This window comes from Fukomys damarensis, unplaced genomic scaffold (assembly GCF_012274545.1).
Source record: "Fukomys damarensis isolate Sample0158 unplaced genomic scaffold, DMR_v1.0_HiC HiC_scaffold_36, whole genome shotgun sequence".
NCBI classification, from domain to species: domain Eukaryota; kingdom Metazoa; phylum Chordata; class Mammalia; order Rodentia; family Bathyergidae; genus Fukomys; species Fukomys damarensis.
Genome location: NW_022900948.1, coordinates 5657770 through 5674789, shown reverse-complemented (window position 1 = coordinate 5674789; position 17020 = coordinate 5657770). Strand labels below are relative to the sequence as shown.

At 35.1% G+C, this 17020-nt stretch overlaps 1 protein-coding gene across 2 annotated transcripts in view; it reads right to left on the bottom strand.

The window, feature by feature from the left end:
• The window catches only part of Ift74 (intraflagellar transport 74), a 104980-nt gene that overhangs the window by 51990 nt on the left and 35970 nt on the right, over positions 1 to 17020 (bottom strand). Inside the window, exons 10-14 of one of the 2 annotated variants that reach the window (XM_010627017.3) lie at positions 16876 to 16938; positions 12570 to 12713; positions 11365 to 11405; positions 10010 to 10089; positions 9144 to 9193 (exon numbers count right to left, since the gene is read on the bottom strand). In XM_010627017.3, the coding sequence (XP_010625319.1) occupies positions 9153 to 9193; positions 10010 to 10089; positions 11365 to 11405; positions 12570 to 12713; positions 16876 to 16938 (369 nt within the window). In that variant the 3' untranslated portion in view covers positions 9144 to 9152. Of the gene's footprint in view, positions 1 to 9143; positions 9194 to 10009; positions 10090 to 11364; positions 11406 to 12569; positions 12714 to 16875; positions 16939 to 17020 lie in introns of those variants that run through there. The other variant, XM_010627016.3, reaches the window with a different exon arrangement.

Sequence of the window (17020 nt, the reverse complement as noted above, 5' to 3'; positions counted from 1 at the left end):
TTGAGCCCAATCTGTTTATCTAATATGGAATTCACTATAAATCTTGCTCATAGCACTGCTTTCATTGCATCCCATAAGTTCTGGTGTGCGGTATTGGTATTATCAATTGTAGAAACTGTCTAAATGCTTCTTTAATTTCATGTGTTTGATTGGTTGTTCGGGAGGGTGTTATTTAATTTCCATGTGTTTATGAAGTTTTTGTGGTTTCTTTTGCCATCAATTTGCAATTTCATTGCACTATGGTCTGATAAAATGCATGGGATAATATCAATTCCTTTGCATTTACTTAAGCATGTTCTTATGAGCTAGTGTGTGGTCTATTTCGGAGAATGTCCCACGTGCAGCTAAGAATGTGTATTCTGATGGTATGGGGCAGAGCACTCTGTAGGCATCTACTAAGACCCTTTGTTCAAAAGTTTGGTTCAGCTCTGATATTTGTTCATTTTTTGTTTAGTTGATCTATTTATGACAATGGGGTACTGAGTTCCCCCAATGTAACTGTATTAGTGCTTATTTTTCATGTCTGTTGATATTTGTTTTATATAGTTAGGTGCACTGGTATTTGGTGCATATATATTTATGACTGTTTTGTCTTCCTCTTGAATTGATCCCTTTACAAGGATGTAGTGACCTTCTTTGTCTCTCTTAATCAGTCGTGGCTTGAAATACACTGTTGTCTGCAAATAGAATAGCTACCTCTACTTTTTTCTGGGTTCCTTTCACATGGAATACGGTTTTCCATTCTCTGACTTTCAGTCTATGAATTTCTTTTCGAGTTAAATGTCTTTCTTGTATGAAGCATATTTTTGGGTCTTGCATCTTGATCCTTTGTGCCAGTCTGTTTCTTTTGACTGGTGAATTGAGACCATTTACATTGATGCTATAACTGATATGTATTGACTTTTCCCTGTCACATTATTTTCTTGTTGTTGGTTCCCTTTTTTTCTCACTCTAATTGCTTGCCTTGCCTGGTGGATTTACTGTTTGGGTTTATGCAGTTGTAGTCCTTGTTATCTTTTTCTAGAATCCTTCAGAACATTTTGGGGTGCTGGTTTGGTGGTCACGAATTTCTTCAGGTGTTCTTTGTCATGGAAGTGTCTTATTTCTCCATCAATTTTGAAAGATAGTTTTGTGGGGTATATCAATCTGGGTTGGTGGTTGCTTTCTTTTAGGGCTTGAAATACTGCATTTCAAATTTTCCTTGACTTGAGGGTTTGTGTTGAGAACTCTGCTGTGATTCTGACAGGTTTTTCTTTACAGGCGATTTCTTTTCTTTAACAGCTTTTAATATTCTTAATTTAATATTAATTTAATTTAATATCAATTTATATATATAATATATAATATATATAATATAATATATATATAGTTATGCGTCATAGATAGAGAGATAGATAGATATAGTTATGTGTCAAAGATAGATAGAGAGATAGATATAGTGTGCACGTGCCAGAGATCGAACATGGATCCTTGCACTTGCGAGGCAGGCAGTAGCACCACTGAGCTAAACCCCTGTCTAGATTTTTTTTTTTAAATCAGGGGTAATTGGAGTTCTATATGTCTCATATATCTGTATGTCGAATTCTTTTTCCCTGCTTGGGACATTTTTCTTCCATTACTTCTACGAACATTACTTCTATGTCATTTATGTCATCGCCTGCTTTTTTGTTGACTTGGATCAATTTTATGTTATTCTTCTTTGCATCATCTAGCAGCTGTTGGATTGATTTTCATAATCCCTAGCTATTTTTAAGAAATCCTTCTTTTCATAGTCATTAACCACCATCCTGCCTTCTATATCTGATAATCTGTCCTCACATTGGCTAATTATCTTGCATATACTTTCAATAGTATTTTTAATCTCCTGGATATGTTTTATGGATTCTATTTCTTTCCTATGATGGGCATTCATGGTTTCCATCATTTTCCTAAGCTCCTTATTTTTTTCTTTTAATCTGTACCTGCTCTAGAGTCACTAATCATGTCCTTCGTTATGGTCACCATCTCTGTAATTATCTGAGAAACTATTTCTGCTTTGATTTTTTTCCTAGAGCTGCATTCATCTGCTTTGCTATTTCTACTGTTACCACTTCAGAGAGACCAGGTGGATAGGTTTTAAATTGTCCCACCTCACCGCCCACTGGGTTTGCCTTGGTGAGTTGGAAGTTTGGGGTTGCATCTTGCTTAAGGGTCTTCTCATTTTCTTTCCTTTTTTTTCAGTTTTGTTCCTGGGTTGATGCTTGTAAATTGCTTATGGCACGTAGCTTTATCGTGAGTATCCAGAACCCTTAAGAAATGACTACTTCTCAGAGATGTCTTCCAGCTACAGCTGGTTTTTGGGTTTTGAGTCTGTTGACAGATTATATCACTTCAATTTATTGGGCATGAGAAGCTGCTGCCTATTTGGCCTAGCCCCCTGGTTCTTTGGCACTGGTCTATAGTATTGCTTATGACCCACAAGCAATCTCAGTCTTAGCACAACACAAAGAATAACCAATTAGAACAACTAGGTCACCTTGACTAAAGTAGTACGATGAACAATAACAACAGAATCAAATACAGCCTAGAAAATGACAGTCTGTAGTTAACTATTAATTTTCCACCTTTAATTATATGAACCAGATTTGTGGTTATATAACAAAATCTAAGACAAACCAGAAAATTGTATATGGTAAATATGCCTTCAGTATGGCAATTTACTCTCAGGGAGAAAAGTTAAAAGAGGTTAGGGGTTAGAAAAAGAAATAGAAGAAGAGAAAAAGAAGAGAAGCAAGGCTAAAGAACAAAGGCAGATTACACAAAATTTGGGAAACTGGTGAAGACAGGTGGGAAAGACAGAAAGAAGAAATAAATACAGAAACAGAACAGAACAACAACAAAGAAAAACTACAAACAATGTTCACACTTATATGAAAATAACAAACAATCAATCAAAAAAAAAGCAAACCAAAAACAAGAAGAAAATAAAAGAAATTTTAAAAGTCCACTTCAAGGCATGTCTCCGTAGTCACTGGTAGACAAAGTGGGCCGACAGAGTTCAGACATGCAGATTAATCCCAACCAGCCAGCTGTAGATCTATAGAAGAGTAATGGATAATCTCAGTAAGCCTGCACCTTTAGTTCTGAAGCTCGGGCTGGTTTCTGGCTGTGCAGCTGGGACCTGTTTTGTTCAGTATTCAACAGCCCATGTGCCTCCTGATGGCTTCAATTTGGCTTTTGACCTCCTGCCAACTTGAATTCGGTTCCATTTCACCTTGACGGAGCTAGCGCGAAGCTGCTCTAAACTTCGAGCTCAGTTGGGCCCTCTCCAAAATGGCCACCAGACAACCGCCCTCTTCTGGAGGACGTCTGGAATCTGAGTACCTCACCAGCCACTGCAGTCCACTGTGTCCACTGCTCCATTCCACTGATATGTTTCTCCATGGAGGCCTCTGAGGTCTGCACAGTGTGTCTGCAGGTTTGAGTCACCCTTCCCCACAAAGTAAGTCAGGGCTCAAGGAGAAAGTGTCACTTGTTGCCTACTTCTTCTTTGTAGAAGTCTCTCTCTTGCTCTCCCCATATACTTAAATTCTCACTTGAGATTCTTGGAAGGTCCCAGAAACCCATTTCCCTCCTTCTTTTCCTAACATTGCTATATTCCAGTGTCTGGACACCAAATATCAGAGAGACTTTTGCTGTTGTTTATCACTCTGCCATCTTCAGAGAAGCTAGAAGCCTATTATTTTATTTTTTAAATTCATTTTAAAAGTCTAGGTAGAGATTTACAGCAAAAATGTCTATCAAAAATTGGTCAAAAGTTTAAGTGTTTTATAGAGGTTTTACCTGCTTTATTCCAAATTATCAATAGAAACTAATAATTTAGCATGTAGGAACAATGGAAATTTTCAGAGTAGCCAAATAGCTGCTAACTAATTCTATTTGGTTAATTTTCAAATATATTTATTCAATGTAACTTTTGGAGGACTTATAATTTTAAGGACTTATCAAAATGGATGAGTATGATATACTAAAGGAAGTTATTGGATTATAGAGTCACCACTAATAACTAACACAAGTATGCCTAACCAAGTACATAAATATGCCTTTGAATTTAGAATGATTTCTGTAAATATTTTCAATGTTTATTTAAAAACTGAAAGGGTGGAACAACTCGAAAGTCACACATGTAAAACACAATTTATGGCTTGTGTACTCTCTTAACCAGAAACCCTACAAGGCAGAAGGTAGCCTAGTTAGAGTATACATAGGTGCCACTAATGTAAGAAATCAGGCAGTGTCTAAGAAATAAATAAAATGGGCTTAAAACGGAATAAAGCCAGGGGAAAGAGCTAAGTATAGATTCAAAAGACAAAATAACTTTCTTGTCATATATATCCTAAGGAATGGATTACCCATGATCGAGTCAAGGGATTGCTCAGAATGTAGATATAGAAAAACATCTCTCACTTTGCTAGGAAACATGAATTCAAGGTAGAGATTCTTTGGAAAGGAATAAAATATTTAAAATTAAGTTATCTCTGGAGAAGAACAAAGGAGCTCACAGAAGTTACTAGAGTTCACTTTTCTCCCCAACTCACTGTACAATTATTCCTTCTCTGCCAAAATATAAACTGTTCAAATCATTCCACAAACATTTATTTAGTATTTACTTTCCCAGACACTGTGTTAATGAAAGATTACCAAAGTAAGAAACAGTCTCTGCCCTTGATGTAAAGTTTAAGAGGGAAAACAAAGGCAAAATTATGATACAGCATGACCAATGTAGTGCTCTGATAACATGGAGAAAGGTAATCATTCACTTAGACAAGCCCAGAAATGAGTCAGACAGGGAAGTTAGGTTTATGCTGGATGACAGGATACCTAATTTAACTCTTAAGAGATAAGACTGTAGTCAGGTGCAAAACAGGAAAAAAAAAAGCACCCAGGAGAAGGAGAAGGAGAGGAAGAGGAGGAGGGGCAGACATACAAGACAGAGAGACAAAGAGAGAGGGTGGGGGGAAGGAAGGATAAAGAGAGAAAAAAACAAAACAAAAAACCAGAAGACAAGAATTGGAGCACAAAATGGTATGATGTATGACAAGGGGCGAGGTATGAGATACACGTAGGTTGTTATTATTAGAATATAAGAATGACGATTATAAGGGGTAGGGAGCTGATGATATATAAGCCATATTACAGAAGGACTAGTAAAACTTGCAAAAATCTTGAACTTTATGTCATGCATCATGGCAAACCACTACTGAGCAGAATGACACAGAATCACATTTTATATAAATCACTCTGGCAGCAATCTGGAGGAAGAATCTGAGAGGGGGAAAAAACTGGAGGTGGGGTGACCAGTTAGGAGGCTACTGCAATAGTTCAGGCAGGAAATAATGAGTTCCTGAACTAACAAGTAACCTTCTAACAAGTAACCTTCTAATAAAACCCCTTGAGCTGTAAAACCAATAATCTAGAATGATCACAGTGTAGCACAACAACAAAACACTCATTCATTGATATATAATCATACATATACACAATATTTATATATCACATATATTTATACTTACATACAAATAGTTTTTGCCATTATTAGACTGAATTATAAATTGTCTTTTTATACATTAATAACAAAGGACAAAAGCTAGAAAAGCAAAAGGAAAATGGCAGCTAAAACCCAAAGCATTCAGCATTTTATTTATCTTAGAATAATTAATTAGCAATTAGTAATAAATTGTTACCTTCCAAATAATTATTTTAGTGGAAACATAATGTGATAAATTTGACATAGGAAGAAAATTATTTATAATGTATCATATAAAATATCTAAAATCAAGAACTATCAGCTTTGTTAAAATTTTTGAATATATTAATAGAGTCTAGAATACTAACAGCTATGCTAGTAAAGAAAATAACATGGTCAAAGAATCAAAAATTTTAGTAAAATAGGAAGAATAGAGTAAAGAGATCTATTGTACAACATAGAGACCATAAATTAATGACATAAAATATTCTTGAGATCACTAATAGTGGATTTTTCAGTGTTGTCCCCCCCCCAAAAAAAAAAAGACTAAGTACAAAGAAACACACATATTAATTAGTTTGGTTTAACTATTCCACAATGTATACATAATATACAAGTTTTGTCAATAAAAAGAAATGAAGTTTTTTTTTTTAAATAACATGACCTCGGTCTTATTTTGAGCCTATCATATGCAACATTTGCTATTTAACAGAACCACTAAATTCATTTTTCAGATGAGAAAGCTAAAGTTTAAGGAATATTATTTACCTAGTAACTAAGATTTATTTAATGTCTGTCTCTCTTAGATACTTTATTTAAAGCCATTAGGAACCAAATGTAAGCTACTTAAGCATTCTAAGAACATTTTCATTTCAAAAATGAAAAACTTCATATCAGAAAGTCAATTTAAAATTGAGTCAATTTAAGCTTGAGCAATGAAATTAAAACTTTGGAATCAAAATTATCTTGGTTTAAATCTAGACTTTACTCGTTTTTAGCTGGAGAAATTTGACTAAACCACATTTCTTTGAGCTCCAACATGTATAAAATGATAGGGAAGCAACACTTCCAAATTTATTCCTGCAAGCAAGTGTTACTTTGATTCGAAAACCAGGGGAAAGACCCAACCAAAAATGAGAACTACAGGCCAATCTCCTTAATAACATAGATGCAAAAATCCTCAATAAGATACTAGCAAACAGAATGCAGAGGGTCATGAAGAAGATCATACACCCTGACCATATTGGATTTATTCCAGGGATTCAAAGATGGTTCAATATATGTAAGTCAAAGACAAAAAAACCACATGATTATCTCAATAGATGCACAAAATAGATTTGACAAAATTCAACACCCATTCATGATTAAAAATCCTACAGAAAAATTGGAATAGATGGCCTTTATCTCAACTTCATAAAAATACTTATGAAAAACCAACAGCCAACATCATAGTAAATGGCCAAAAACTGAAAACATTCACTCTAAAATCAGGAACAAGATAAGGATATCCACTATCACCACTCCTCTTCTGGAAACAGCCACAGCAATTAGACAGGAGAAAGAAATCAAAGCAACAAAGACAGGAAAGGAATAATTTAAACTGTCATTATTTGCTGAAGATATGATACTCTATATAGAAGACTGAAAAAACTCTGCCAAAAGACTTCTAGACTTAATTGGCACTTTCAGCAGAATAGCTGGATACAAGGTCAACACTCAAAAATCAGTAACCTTCTTGTACACAAATAAAAGACTCACTGAGAGAGAAATTAGGAAAACAATTCCTTTTACAATAGCATCCAAAAAAAATGCAATATCTAGAAATTAATCTATCAAAAGAAACAAAAGACCTCTACACTGAAAACTATAGCACTCTGAAAAAAAGAGATCCAAGAGTATATAAGAAAATGGAAAGATATCCCCTGCTCCTGGGTAGGAAGAATCAATATAGTGAAAATGGCCATAGTTCCACAACTGATTTAGATTCAATGCAATCCCAATTGAATTTCCAACAGTATATTTCACAGAACTTGAGAAAACAATCCAAAAATTCACTTTGAACCAGAAGAAACCTAGAATAGCAAAAGAGCAACAGAGACATGACAGAGAGTATCATGATCCCCAACTTGAAACTATACTACAAAGCCACTGTGATAAAAACAGCATGGTACTGGCAAAGAAAAAGACCCGAGGGTCAATGGGATAGATTAGAAGATATGTATGCCAGGCATACTCATCTTACCTCATCCTGGACAAAGAGCCAATCATCCTTACTGGAGGAAAGATAGCCTCTTTAATAACTGTGTTGGAAAAATTGGATTTCAACCTGCCAAAGATTAAAATTAGATCCTTATCTTTTACCATGCACTAAACTAAAATCCAAGTGGTTTAAAGATATAAATATTAAAACAGAAACACTAAACTTGCTGGAAGACAAGTTAGGCAGAACTCTTGAAGACACTGGCATAGGAAAAGACTTTATGAACAAATCCTCAGTAGCATGGGAACTTGCACAAAGAATCAACAACTGGGATCTCATCTTATTACAAAGCTTCTGCACTGCAAAAAAAACCACCAACAGAGCTAAGAGACAACCTACAATGTGGGAAAAAATTTTTACCAGCTTCTTCTCAGACAAAGGACTATTATCTAGAATATACAAAGAACTCAAAAAAATCAGCCCCCCCCAAATATAAAGACCCGATTCAAAAGTGGACATCTGAAATGAATAGACATTTCTCAAAGAAGTAAAAGCAGCAAATAAATATATGAAAAATGTTCCACATCATTGGTCATTGGAGGGATGAAGATGAAAACAACACTAAGATTCCACCTCACCCCAGAAAGAATGGCTGCTATCAAGAAATCAACCAATAACAAATGTTGGTGGGGTCGTGGGAGAAAGGAACCCTTCTCCATTGTTGGGGGGAGCACAGACTGATGCAACCACTATGGAAATCAATATGGAGAAACCTCAAAGAGCTGGGACTAGAGTTTCCATTTGACCCAGCTATCCCTCTGCTGGGTATCTTTCCAAAAGAATTAAAAGAATCATACCACAGTGATATATATGTGCACCTATGTTTATAGTGGCACAGTTTGTAATAGCTTAACTTGGAAACAGCCCTTTCCCCATCAGTTGGAGACTGGATAAAGAAGACATGGTTTTTCTATAAAATGTAATACTACTCAGCCATAAAGAATGAGAAACTACAGACATTCGTAGGAAAATGTATGCATATTGAGGCCATATTCTTAAGTGAAATAAGTAAGACACACATGTGTAAATACCAAATAGTTTCTCTGGTGTGAAAAACTAAAAGTGTAAATAAGATCCAAATTGTATAACTGATAATGTAAAATTGCAAGAAAAGGGCTAAAGGTGTAGGAGAAGTGGGAAGGGCAAGGGAAAGCAAATAAGGGAAAAGAAAAAATACGAGAAAAAGAAAAAATGGAAACAAAGTCTTTGTAAATAGTGGAGAGTAGAGGAGGTGAAAGGAGGGCAGGGGTATGGGGAAAAAATGAGAACCAAGATCTGTCATGTAAAAGTACAAGATCCCAATGATGAATGTAGCTGTACTGTATACTTAAGAAGTATCAATAAACTCAATGAAAAAAAAAACATATAAAATGGCTTACCGAGCCTTCAAAAGGTTCTTGCAAAGATTTTGAAGTAATCAATAGTAACTAATGATATTGAAAAAATCAAGAAAAAATGAATATACTACCTTTAAAATTGAACTAAAATTTAAATACATCATTCTTTCTTCCTGCTATGTTTCCTGAACCATGTAACAGATATGTATGCATTACTTACGCCATGAAGTGGCAAGATTATCCTGACTTTCACTAATTAACTCATAAGTATATATAGTCAATGTTTGATCATCTAAGAGCATATTAACTGACTGCAGTTAAACCACAGTTAATGTGCCACAGGGAACCCACATTTCTCTCCTTTGTTATAGAGAAGATGCTTAGGAAACTATAAAGCCCCACCTCTTACCTCATGCATATTCAATGCTGTAACCCCAAACTCCCACCACACAATTTCCACTCATCCAGACCCCAAGCTCCCCCAGTTGTTTAGTCCCTGCATTGATTCTTCACCGCTAAGGAAGTTAGGGAATGTGATGATCATCAGTGCTTGACACCTCATAACCGGGCCTGGCTGGGAAATGAATTCTTCCTGGGTTTCTTGTGATACAGTATTTGCAACTTGATTCACACCTTTCCCAACTCTACAAAAACTCTAGTTAACAGCTGATCATACTATGGAAGTATAACTTAGGAATCTATAGACATCTTAGGTCATTTTTTTTTAAACTGCTTTTCAGGCTGGGGATGTGGCTCAGTTGTAGAGCAATTTCTTTGCATGTGCAAGGACCTGGGTTCAATCCACAGCAATACATAGTCATGGAGATGCAGTCAACACTGTATCAGTGCTGCTAAATATCTATTAATCTCCATTATAAAAATGCAGAAATACACCAAAAACATTACCTTGATGATCCTCTAAATCCATGTCTAGTTGTCTGATTTCTTCATTAAACTGATTTATTTTTTCTTTTATATCTGTTAACCTGTTGGAATTTTAATGAATTTATGAGGATAACAGACATTCAGTAAAAACTTAACGATGATGCTAACATCTAAGTTGCATAAATAATATGCCCTATTCTGAGGACAATATTACCAATTTAGAGAGAAAAATCTTTTCTAGATGTTTTTTCACAATTTATATTTTGAAAGCACAAATGTATTCTGAGAAAATTAAGGTTGCCTGACTTTGAGAGCTGATTTTTCCACATCCTTTTAAGCTTGACTTACATTCTAAGAAAAATGACAAATCTGTAGCAAATTTTCTTTTGTAAGTTTGCAAAAAATGAAGTAAGTGGGCAAATTAGCCTCAAAACAAAAATGATGGGAAATCTATCACTGGTTGGTTACACAGGTTAAAAAAATTTTTAACACCTATACTTACTGAAAAAGCTCAGTAATCATGACAATATCATACTGGAATATGGATAGACATATCAGTGGAATAGACTTGTGAATTCAAAAATAAGACCATATATGTATGGTCAATTCTTTTGAACTATGATGCCAAGACAAACAGGGAAACAATAGAATTTTCAACAAATGGTATGGGACAAATGAAGAAGCACTAACAAAAAAATAAAAGTGAACTCCTATCTCATATATTAACCCAAAACAAATCAAAGATTTAAATGTAAGAACTAACCTATAATACTCTTGTAAGAAAACATTTTATAAATCATTTACCAGATAAGGGACTTGTATTTAGAACATATAAGAACCCTTTAAACTAAATAATAATAATGATAATAAACCCAACGTTATTTTTGTTTGTTTGTTTTATTCCAAGGATCAAACTCAGGACCTTGTTATTATGCCAGATCCTGTCTCAAAATTTAAAATTTAAAACAGGGCTATAGATGTATCTCAGTATGAAGGCCCTACATTCCATTAAAGGTACCAGGAAAACAGCAAATTATAATAGGAATTCTACCTTTTCATTTTTCCTTTTCTTTCTTTTCTTTTCTTTTTTGTTGGTGCCAGGGACCAAATCCAGGTCCCTGAGCATGCTAGGCAAACACCTCTACCAGGAAGCTGTATATTCAGACCTGAATTATATATTTAGAAAACTTTTTAAAAGCCGTGACATGCCTCTTAAACACTCAAAAAATTTTTTTAAACTGTAAGATTAAAAGCTGCATTAATATTATCAACACGAGCCAGAGGAAGAATCTGAACTATATGCATATTTAGAACTTTAGAATGTCATTTAGAAGATGAAAACTGAAAGTAAAATGTCCTAGTATAAAGGTACTTACTGTCTCTCCATGCTGGCTATTTCCTGATTATCTTCTTTAACCTATAAAGGTACAAGAAAAAAACAAAACAAAAAAACAGCATTCAAAAAATAACTCATTACTGGGCCGGGGACTTAGCTCAGTAGGACTGCTACCTGCCTCAAGGTCCCAAGTTTGATTCCCCAGTACCAAAATATATATTTTATAAAATAATTCATTACTAAGCCAGGCATAGTGGTACATTCCTGTAATTCCAGCATTCTGGAAGGCCAAGGCAGGAGTATCAGAACTTCAAGTCCAGCTTCAGCAACTTAGTTACTGAGTGAGATTCCACCTCAAAAATAAAAATTTTTTTAAAAAGTCTAGGGATTTAGTTCAATGCAAAGACCCTGGGATTAAGTTCCAGTACAAAAACAAAACCAAAATAACTAAAACACAAATTACTAGACTACTTTAGGGGAAATTTCCTTCTAGAATATGTTATATTAAATGGCAAATCCACTCCTCCTTAAAGCTTAAAATCTATTTCTTAGAGCACCACATCTAAAGTTAAAGAGAATTTCACTAAGAAATTATTCACAGATCCATTTTCGTCCTCGTCAAAAGAAAGGAAATAACTGATATACCAAACCTATTCATAACGTATAATCAAGTTAACACATTTTCAGATCTGGATCATTAGTTGACAGAAACACCTAATATTTCTGAGACCCTCTCACCAGCCAGGGTAGGGTTGCAAGAGTCACAAAACACGATAGAACATTTAGCAACTTAGAGAGACCCTGTCTCAAAATAAGGACTTAAAAAGGACTGGTAATGTAGTTCAGTGAAAAGGCCCTGGGCTCAATCCTTAGCAATGCAAAAAAAAAAAGACTTGCAATTCTCTGTATTCTAATATAAGACCCAAAACAAATAATTGGACCTATCTTATTTATTTAATTAGCAAAAAAATTTCAAGTTTTCCTAATAAGGAACTAGAACACAAAATCATAGCTAAATATGCACAAAGACCATATAAAATGAGGGTTTATACCCCAAAAAAGTTTATGCAATTGTGACTTTTTTGTAGAGTTTCTTGATAAAGTAAATATTTCATATTTAGGTGAAACTCACTTTTTGCTATTTTTTTATATAATAAACTCGTCAGATTTTTGCTTAATTCTATCCCTTAGAAACAAATCAACACATTTAACAAAAGTTACAATTAGCACATTTATTCTTCCTACCTGTTTCAGTAATCGTTCCCTCTCTTCCATCGGGGATCCCACACTTTGGTCTTCTGCAATCATTTGATCTCGATGGGCCTCCAATTCATAAAGTTTTTCATGGAGCAACACAGCCTCCTGTTTTACCTGGGAATGTGTTATTTCCTAGGACAAAAGAGGGACAGTTTTAACTAGGGTATGTGCAGATTTAGAAAGGTAAGATGAGGTCATTAGTCCACAGTCCAATATGAGTGGTGTCCTTGTGAGAAGAAGAGGGACACAGTGAAACCACATGTGAAAACACAGGACAGACAAAGGGATGTAGCTGCAAGTCCAGGGATGCCAACAAATGATGGCCACCTCCGGAAGCCAGAAGAATTCTACCCAGAGTCAGAAGAAACACAGCTCTGCTGGCCCCTGATTTTAGACTTCTAGTCCTCAGAACTGTGAGAAAATAAGTTTTAGTTGCTGTAAGCCACCCAGATAGGGCAGTCCTAAGAAACTGATAAATCCAAATAGAATAGCTATATTTATGTGCGTCTCCTCTACTGTTCACAGAGAGGAAATAATGGTGAGAGGCCAGGTGTGGTGATGCACATCTGTAATCCTAGCACTTGGGAGACACAGGCAGGAGGATTGCTGCGAGTTTGAGGCCAGCCTGGGCTACATGGTGAATTCAAGATCAGCCTGAACTATATAGGAAGGCCCTGTCTCAAAAAATCAAGAAAGAAAGAGAAAGAGAGAGGGGCAGGGAGAGAAGTTTTATTAGGGCAACACACTAAGTATGATGGCAGTGATGATTAAGTTGACATGAGAATCTATAACTTATGGAACACCTATTCTGTGCTGGACACTACACAATGTTCTATGTGCTATCTGCAATAGTCATTAATAGCTACAGCATTAATAGCTGTCATCTCGTGATTATAGACAAGAAAAGTGGGGACATGAGATCTAAATAACTTTCCAAGTTAACAAAGATACAAGTAAATAATACTGGAAACCAATCCCATAGCATAAACAAAATCAAATATACTCAATCTGTCCCTGTCCCTCTCTCTCTCTCTCTTTCCCCTCTGAGACACCAGGGACTGAACCCAGGGCCTTTGCACTGAGTTACATCCCCAGCCTTTTTTCATCTTTTAATTTGACACAGGGTCTTATTAAGTCACTAAATTGCTCAGGTTGAGTTTGAATTTGCAATCTTCTGTGTTAGCCTCCCAGAGTGCTAGGATTACAGGAGTGTGCCACCACACCCATCTAAGACTTTAAAACCTCATTTTTGGAAGTAGAAGAAATCTTTTATAAAGGAGACAAAGGAAATATTTGGAAGTCCACAAGCAGTGAGTTATAAATGCAGGCTAAAGTATAAATTAACCTCAGAGAAGAAAAAGGCAATGATAACAAGATCTACAGAAGAAATGCACATATTTTGAGCTATCTTCATTGTATCTTCTTCCTTTCATTTAACTGTTTTATTGTTTTGTTCAAATTACATTTGATAAATCTGGTTGGGTTTTTTTGTTTGTGTGTGTTGTTTTGTTTGGTTGGGTTTGGTTTGTTTTTTTTGAGACAGGGTCTCACTATGTAGTTGACACTGACCTGGAACTCACTATGTAGCCCAGGCTGGTCCCAAACTCACAGAGATCCTCCTGCCTCTGCCTCCCAAGTGCTGGGATTATAGGCATGTGCCACCACACCCAGCAGTTTTCCAAACACAAAATTTACATTCATCCTTGACCAGATCTTTTCACACCTGTGAGAACAATGATGATATCTACAGAACAGTGAACACTAGATATTCAATAAATTTAATAGGTGACTGACAGCTATGGAACATTTTGGCTTGAAAAACAAATCTAGAAGGGAGGGAGGGAAGGAGGGAGGAAAGGAAGGAAGGAAAGAATCTAGTAAAAGTTAAATAGAAATAGTGACCTATACCCTAACCCATGTTTTCTTGATTTGAGATGGTATACATCTTTTAAAACTCATATTATTTTAGACATATATGTACTGATAACAAGACTGGCATTAGTACAATAACTAAATCTAAGTTATAGCTCATACTTCTTCCTACAGTAAATAAATTGGTCAAATTAAATATGACTCCCATATATTTCAAAAAGATAGGAATTCTATAAGCTAGCTGTATTACCATTAAATGTGTTCCTTCTTCCTTAAAGTATATTTCTATCATCACAGAAGTACAAAATAAATTATGTGTACCTACAGTACACAACCACAGAAAATTACCTTAATATTTTAAAATATTAAATATTTTAAATAATTTTAATAGCAAATTTTCAAAAATGAATTATAAATGACTTATATTTCTTTTACAAATGAGATGACAAACTATAATTGTCACACTACAACTATTACTAGCCTTATCATTTTATCTACTGAAAGCACAGGAAATCAGGAAAGGCAGCCGAGACAGTACACTGAACTGAACATTGAGGTACAGGCCATAAATATACTGAAATGCAAGAATATGGAAAGGCAGTTCACCAAAAAAGAAATTTTACTGCTAACAAATACATAAGCAGACACTCGACTTCATGCATAATAAATGCAAATTAAAACACGGTAGCACCCGGGCACAGGTGGCATTCTCCTGCAGTGCCAGCTCCTCAGGAAGCTGAGGAGGGTCTCATTACCTAAACCTGAGAGTTTGAAACCAGCCTAAGTAACATGGCTGAGACCATTTCAAAACAAAATAGAACAAAAGACCAGATGGTACGTTTTACCTATTAGAGTGGTAAAAAAGAGAAATGTGGGATAATCATTCCTGCCAATGAGAATAGGGAAAAATAAACATCTTTATATGTCTGAGTGGAAGTTCAAATAATGTGGTTTTGGAGGCAATTTGGCAATCTTACAATATTTTAGAAGTGTATTCCTTTTTCACTGCTATAATTATGAGATTGCTGAGGTAGATTTTGGAATTCTCCATGTGAGCTAATGAATGTCAGGAAATGTACCTATGCTGTTAGTGTTGTAAACAGTTAAGTGTAGCCTGAAGCCTGAGTCTATCCAAAAGGGATGTAATCAATTTTGACATCATGCTACCGATAAATAAGGCACTGAAAAATAAACCAAAGAACCACAGGATATTCCACTTTTAACTTTTTGTGAACCATGTTTTGTAGATAACTTCAGTTTTACCATATGGCTGATGTATTTCAATATTTTGAAAGCATCAGTTATTAAAATAGAGTTGGCATTCCGCTGCCTGCCTCAAAAGCACAAGGTCCTGAGGTCGATCTCTGGTACCAAAAAATAAAAATAAAAATAAAAAATAAAAGTTGGCAGAAGTAACCTAACCAACTACCATTATGTTTGGTACTAAGAGATAAATATACGTTCAATAAAATTATTGAAATGCAAGAAATGTATGACTTTTCATTCAGTATAAGAAATTAATCTTATATATAATTGCATAAAATGCATGTCCTCACTAGAGTTTATAATCACAGAAAATGGCAATCTATTCATCTATCTTGCTGTTATAACCATATATCATAATACAAAACAAGGACTTAATAATAGGATTTCTAAAATGATAAAGGCATTGAACAGATGATGGCAGGCTGGGTATGCAGCACGAGGGTAGTGTTGCCTATCATGTGTGAGGCCCTAGATTCAATCACCAGTACTGAAAAACAAAACAAAACCAAGAGATAATGTTAAGGTGAAAAACAAGGCTGCAAATAGCATATCAGCGTTTCAAAAATGAATCCCAGGCTAGCTGTTTAGTTCAGTGATGCTGCCACCTCCCTCACAAGTGCAAGGTCCCAAATTCAATCCCCAGTTCCAAAAAACAAACAAACAAACAAAACAGGATTATAGGATGGTTGTAAAAAAACACATAGTAAGTGTTCAAAAACTGTCACAGTAGCTCTGTCTGAGACAAGAAAAAGATACTTTTACTTGTACTTTCATCTTAATTTACATGAGGTTTTTACGTGACTTGAAAATATCTTTAAATAAATTACAAGACAAATGCAATCTTTTTTATCTTTAAACTGATTGATCCCTTTTCTTATGTGATTTTGGTCTCTGGGCATATGTCTCTAAATTGTCATTAGACTCTGGCGTGCTTCATTAAGGCAGAAGTTTGTTTTGTACACAGTAAGTATTCAATACATGAATCTAATTTCTTACCAAACTAAGATGTCTATAGTCCAGAACAGGAAGAAATAGTACAGAAGCCCTGCACTAACCTGCTAAATAAATATGTATTAAGTGGGTGGATTCCATTAATAGTCAGCTGAATTATTTTTTATAACTGTGCTATGAGAACCTTTATTTGACTTATACTTACAGCTTGCAGGCTCTCTTTCTTCATGTTCAGTGAATCTAATTCTTGTTGAAGTGTATCTAATTCCTAAAAAGGAATAAAAAGACAAATATAAATATTAATTACAGCAACAATAATTTGCTTCCCCATTTCTCAACATTTTGAATAC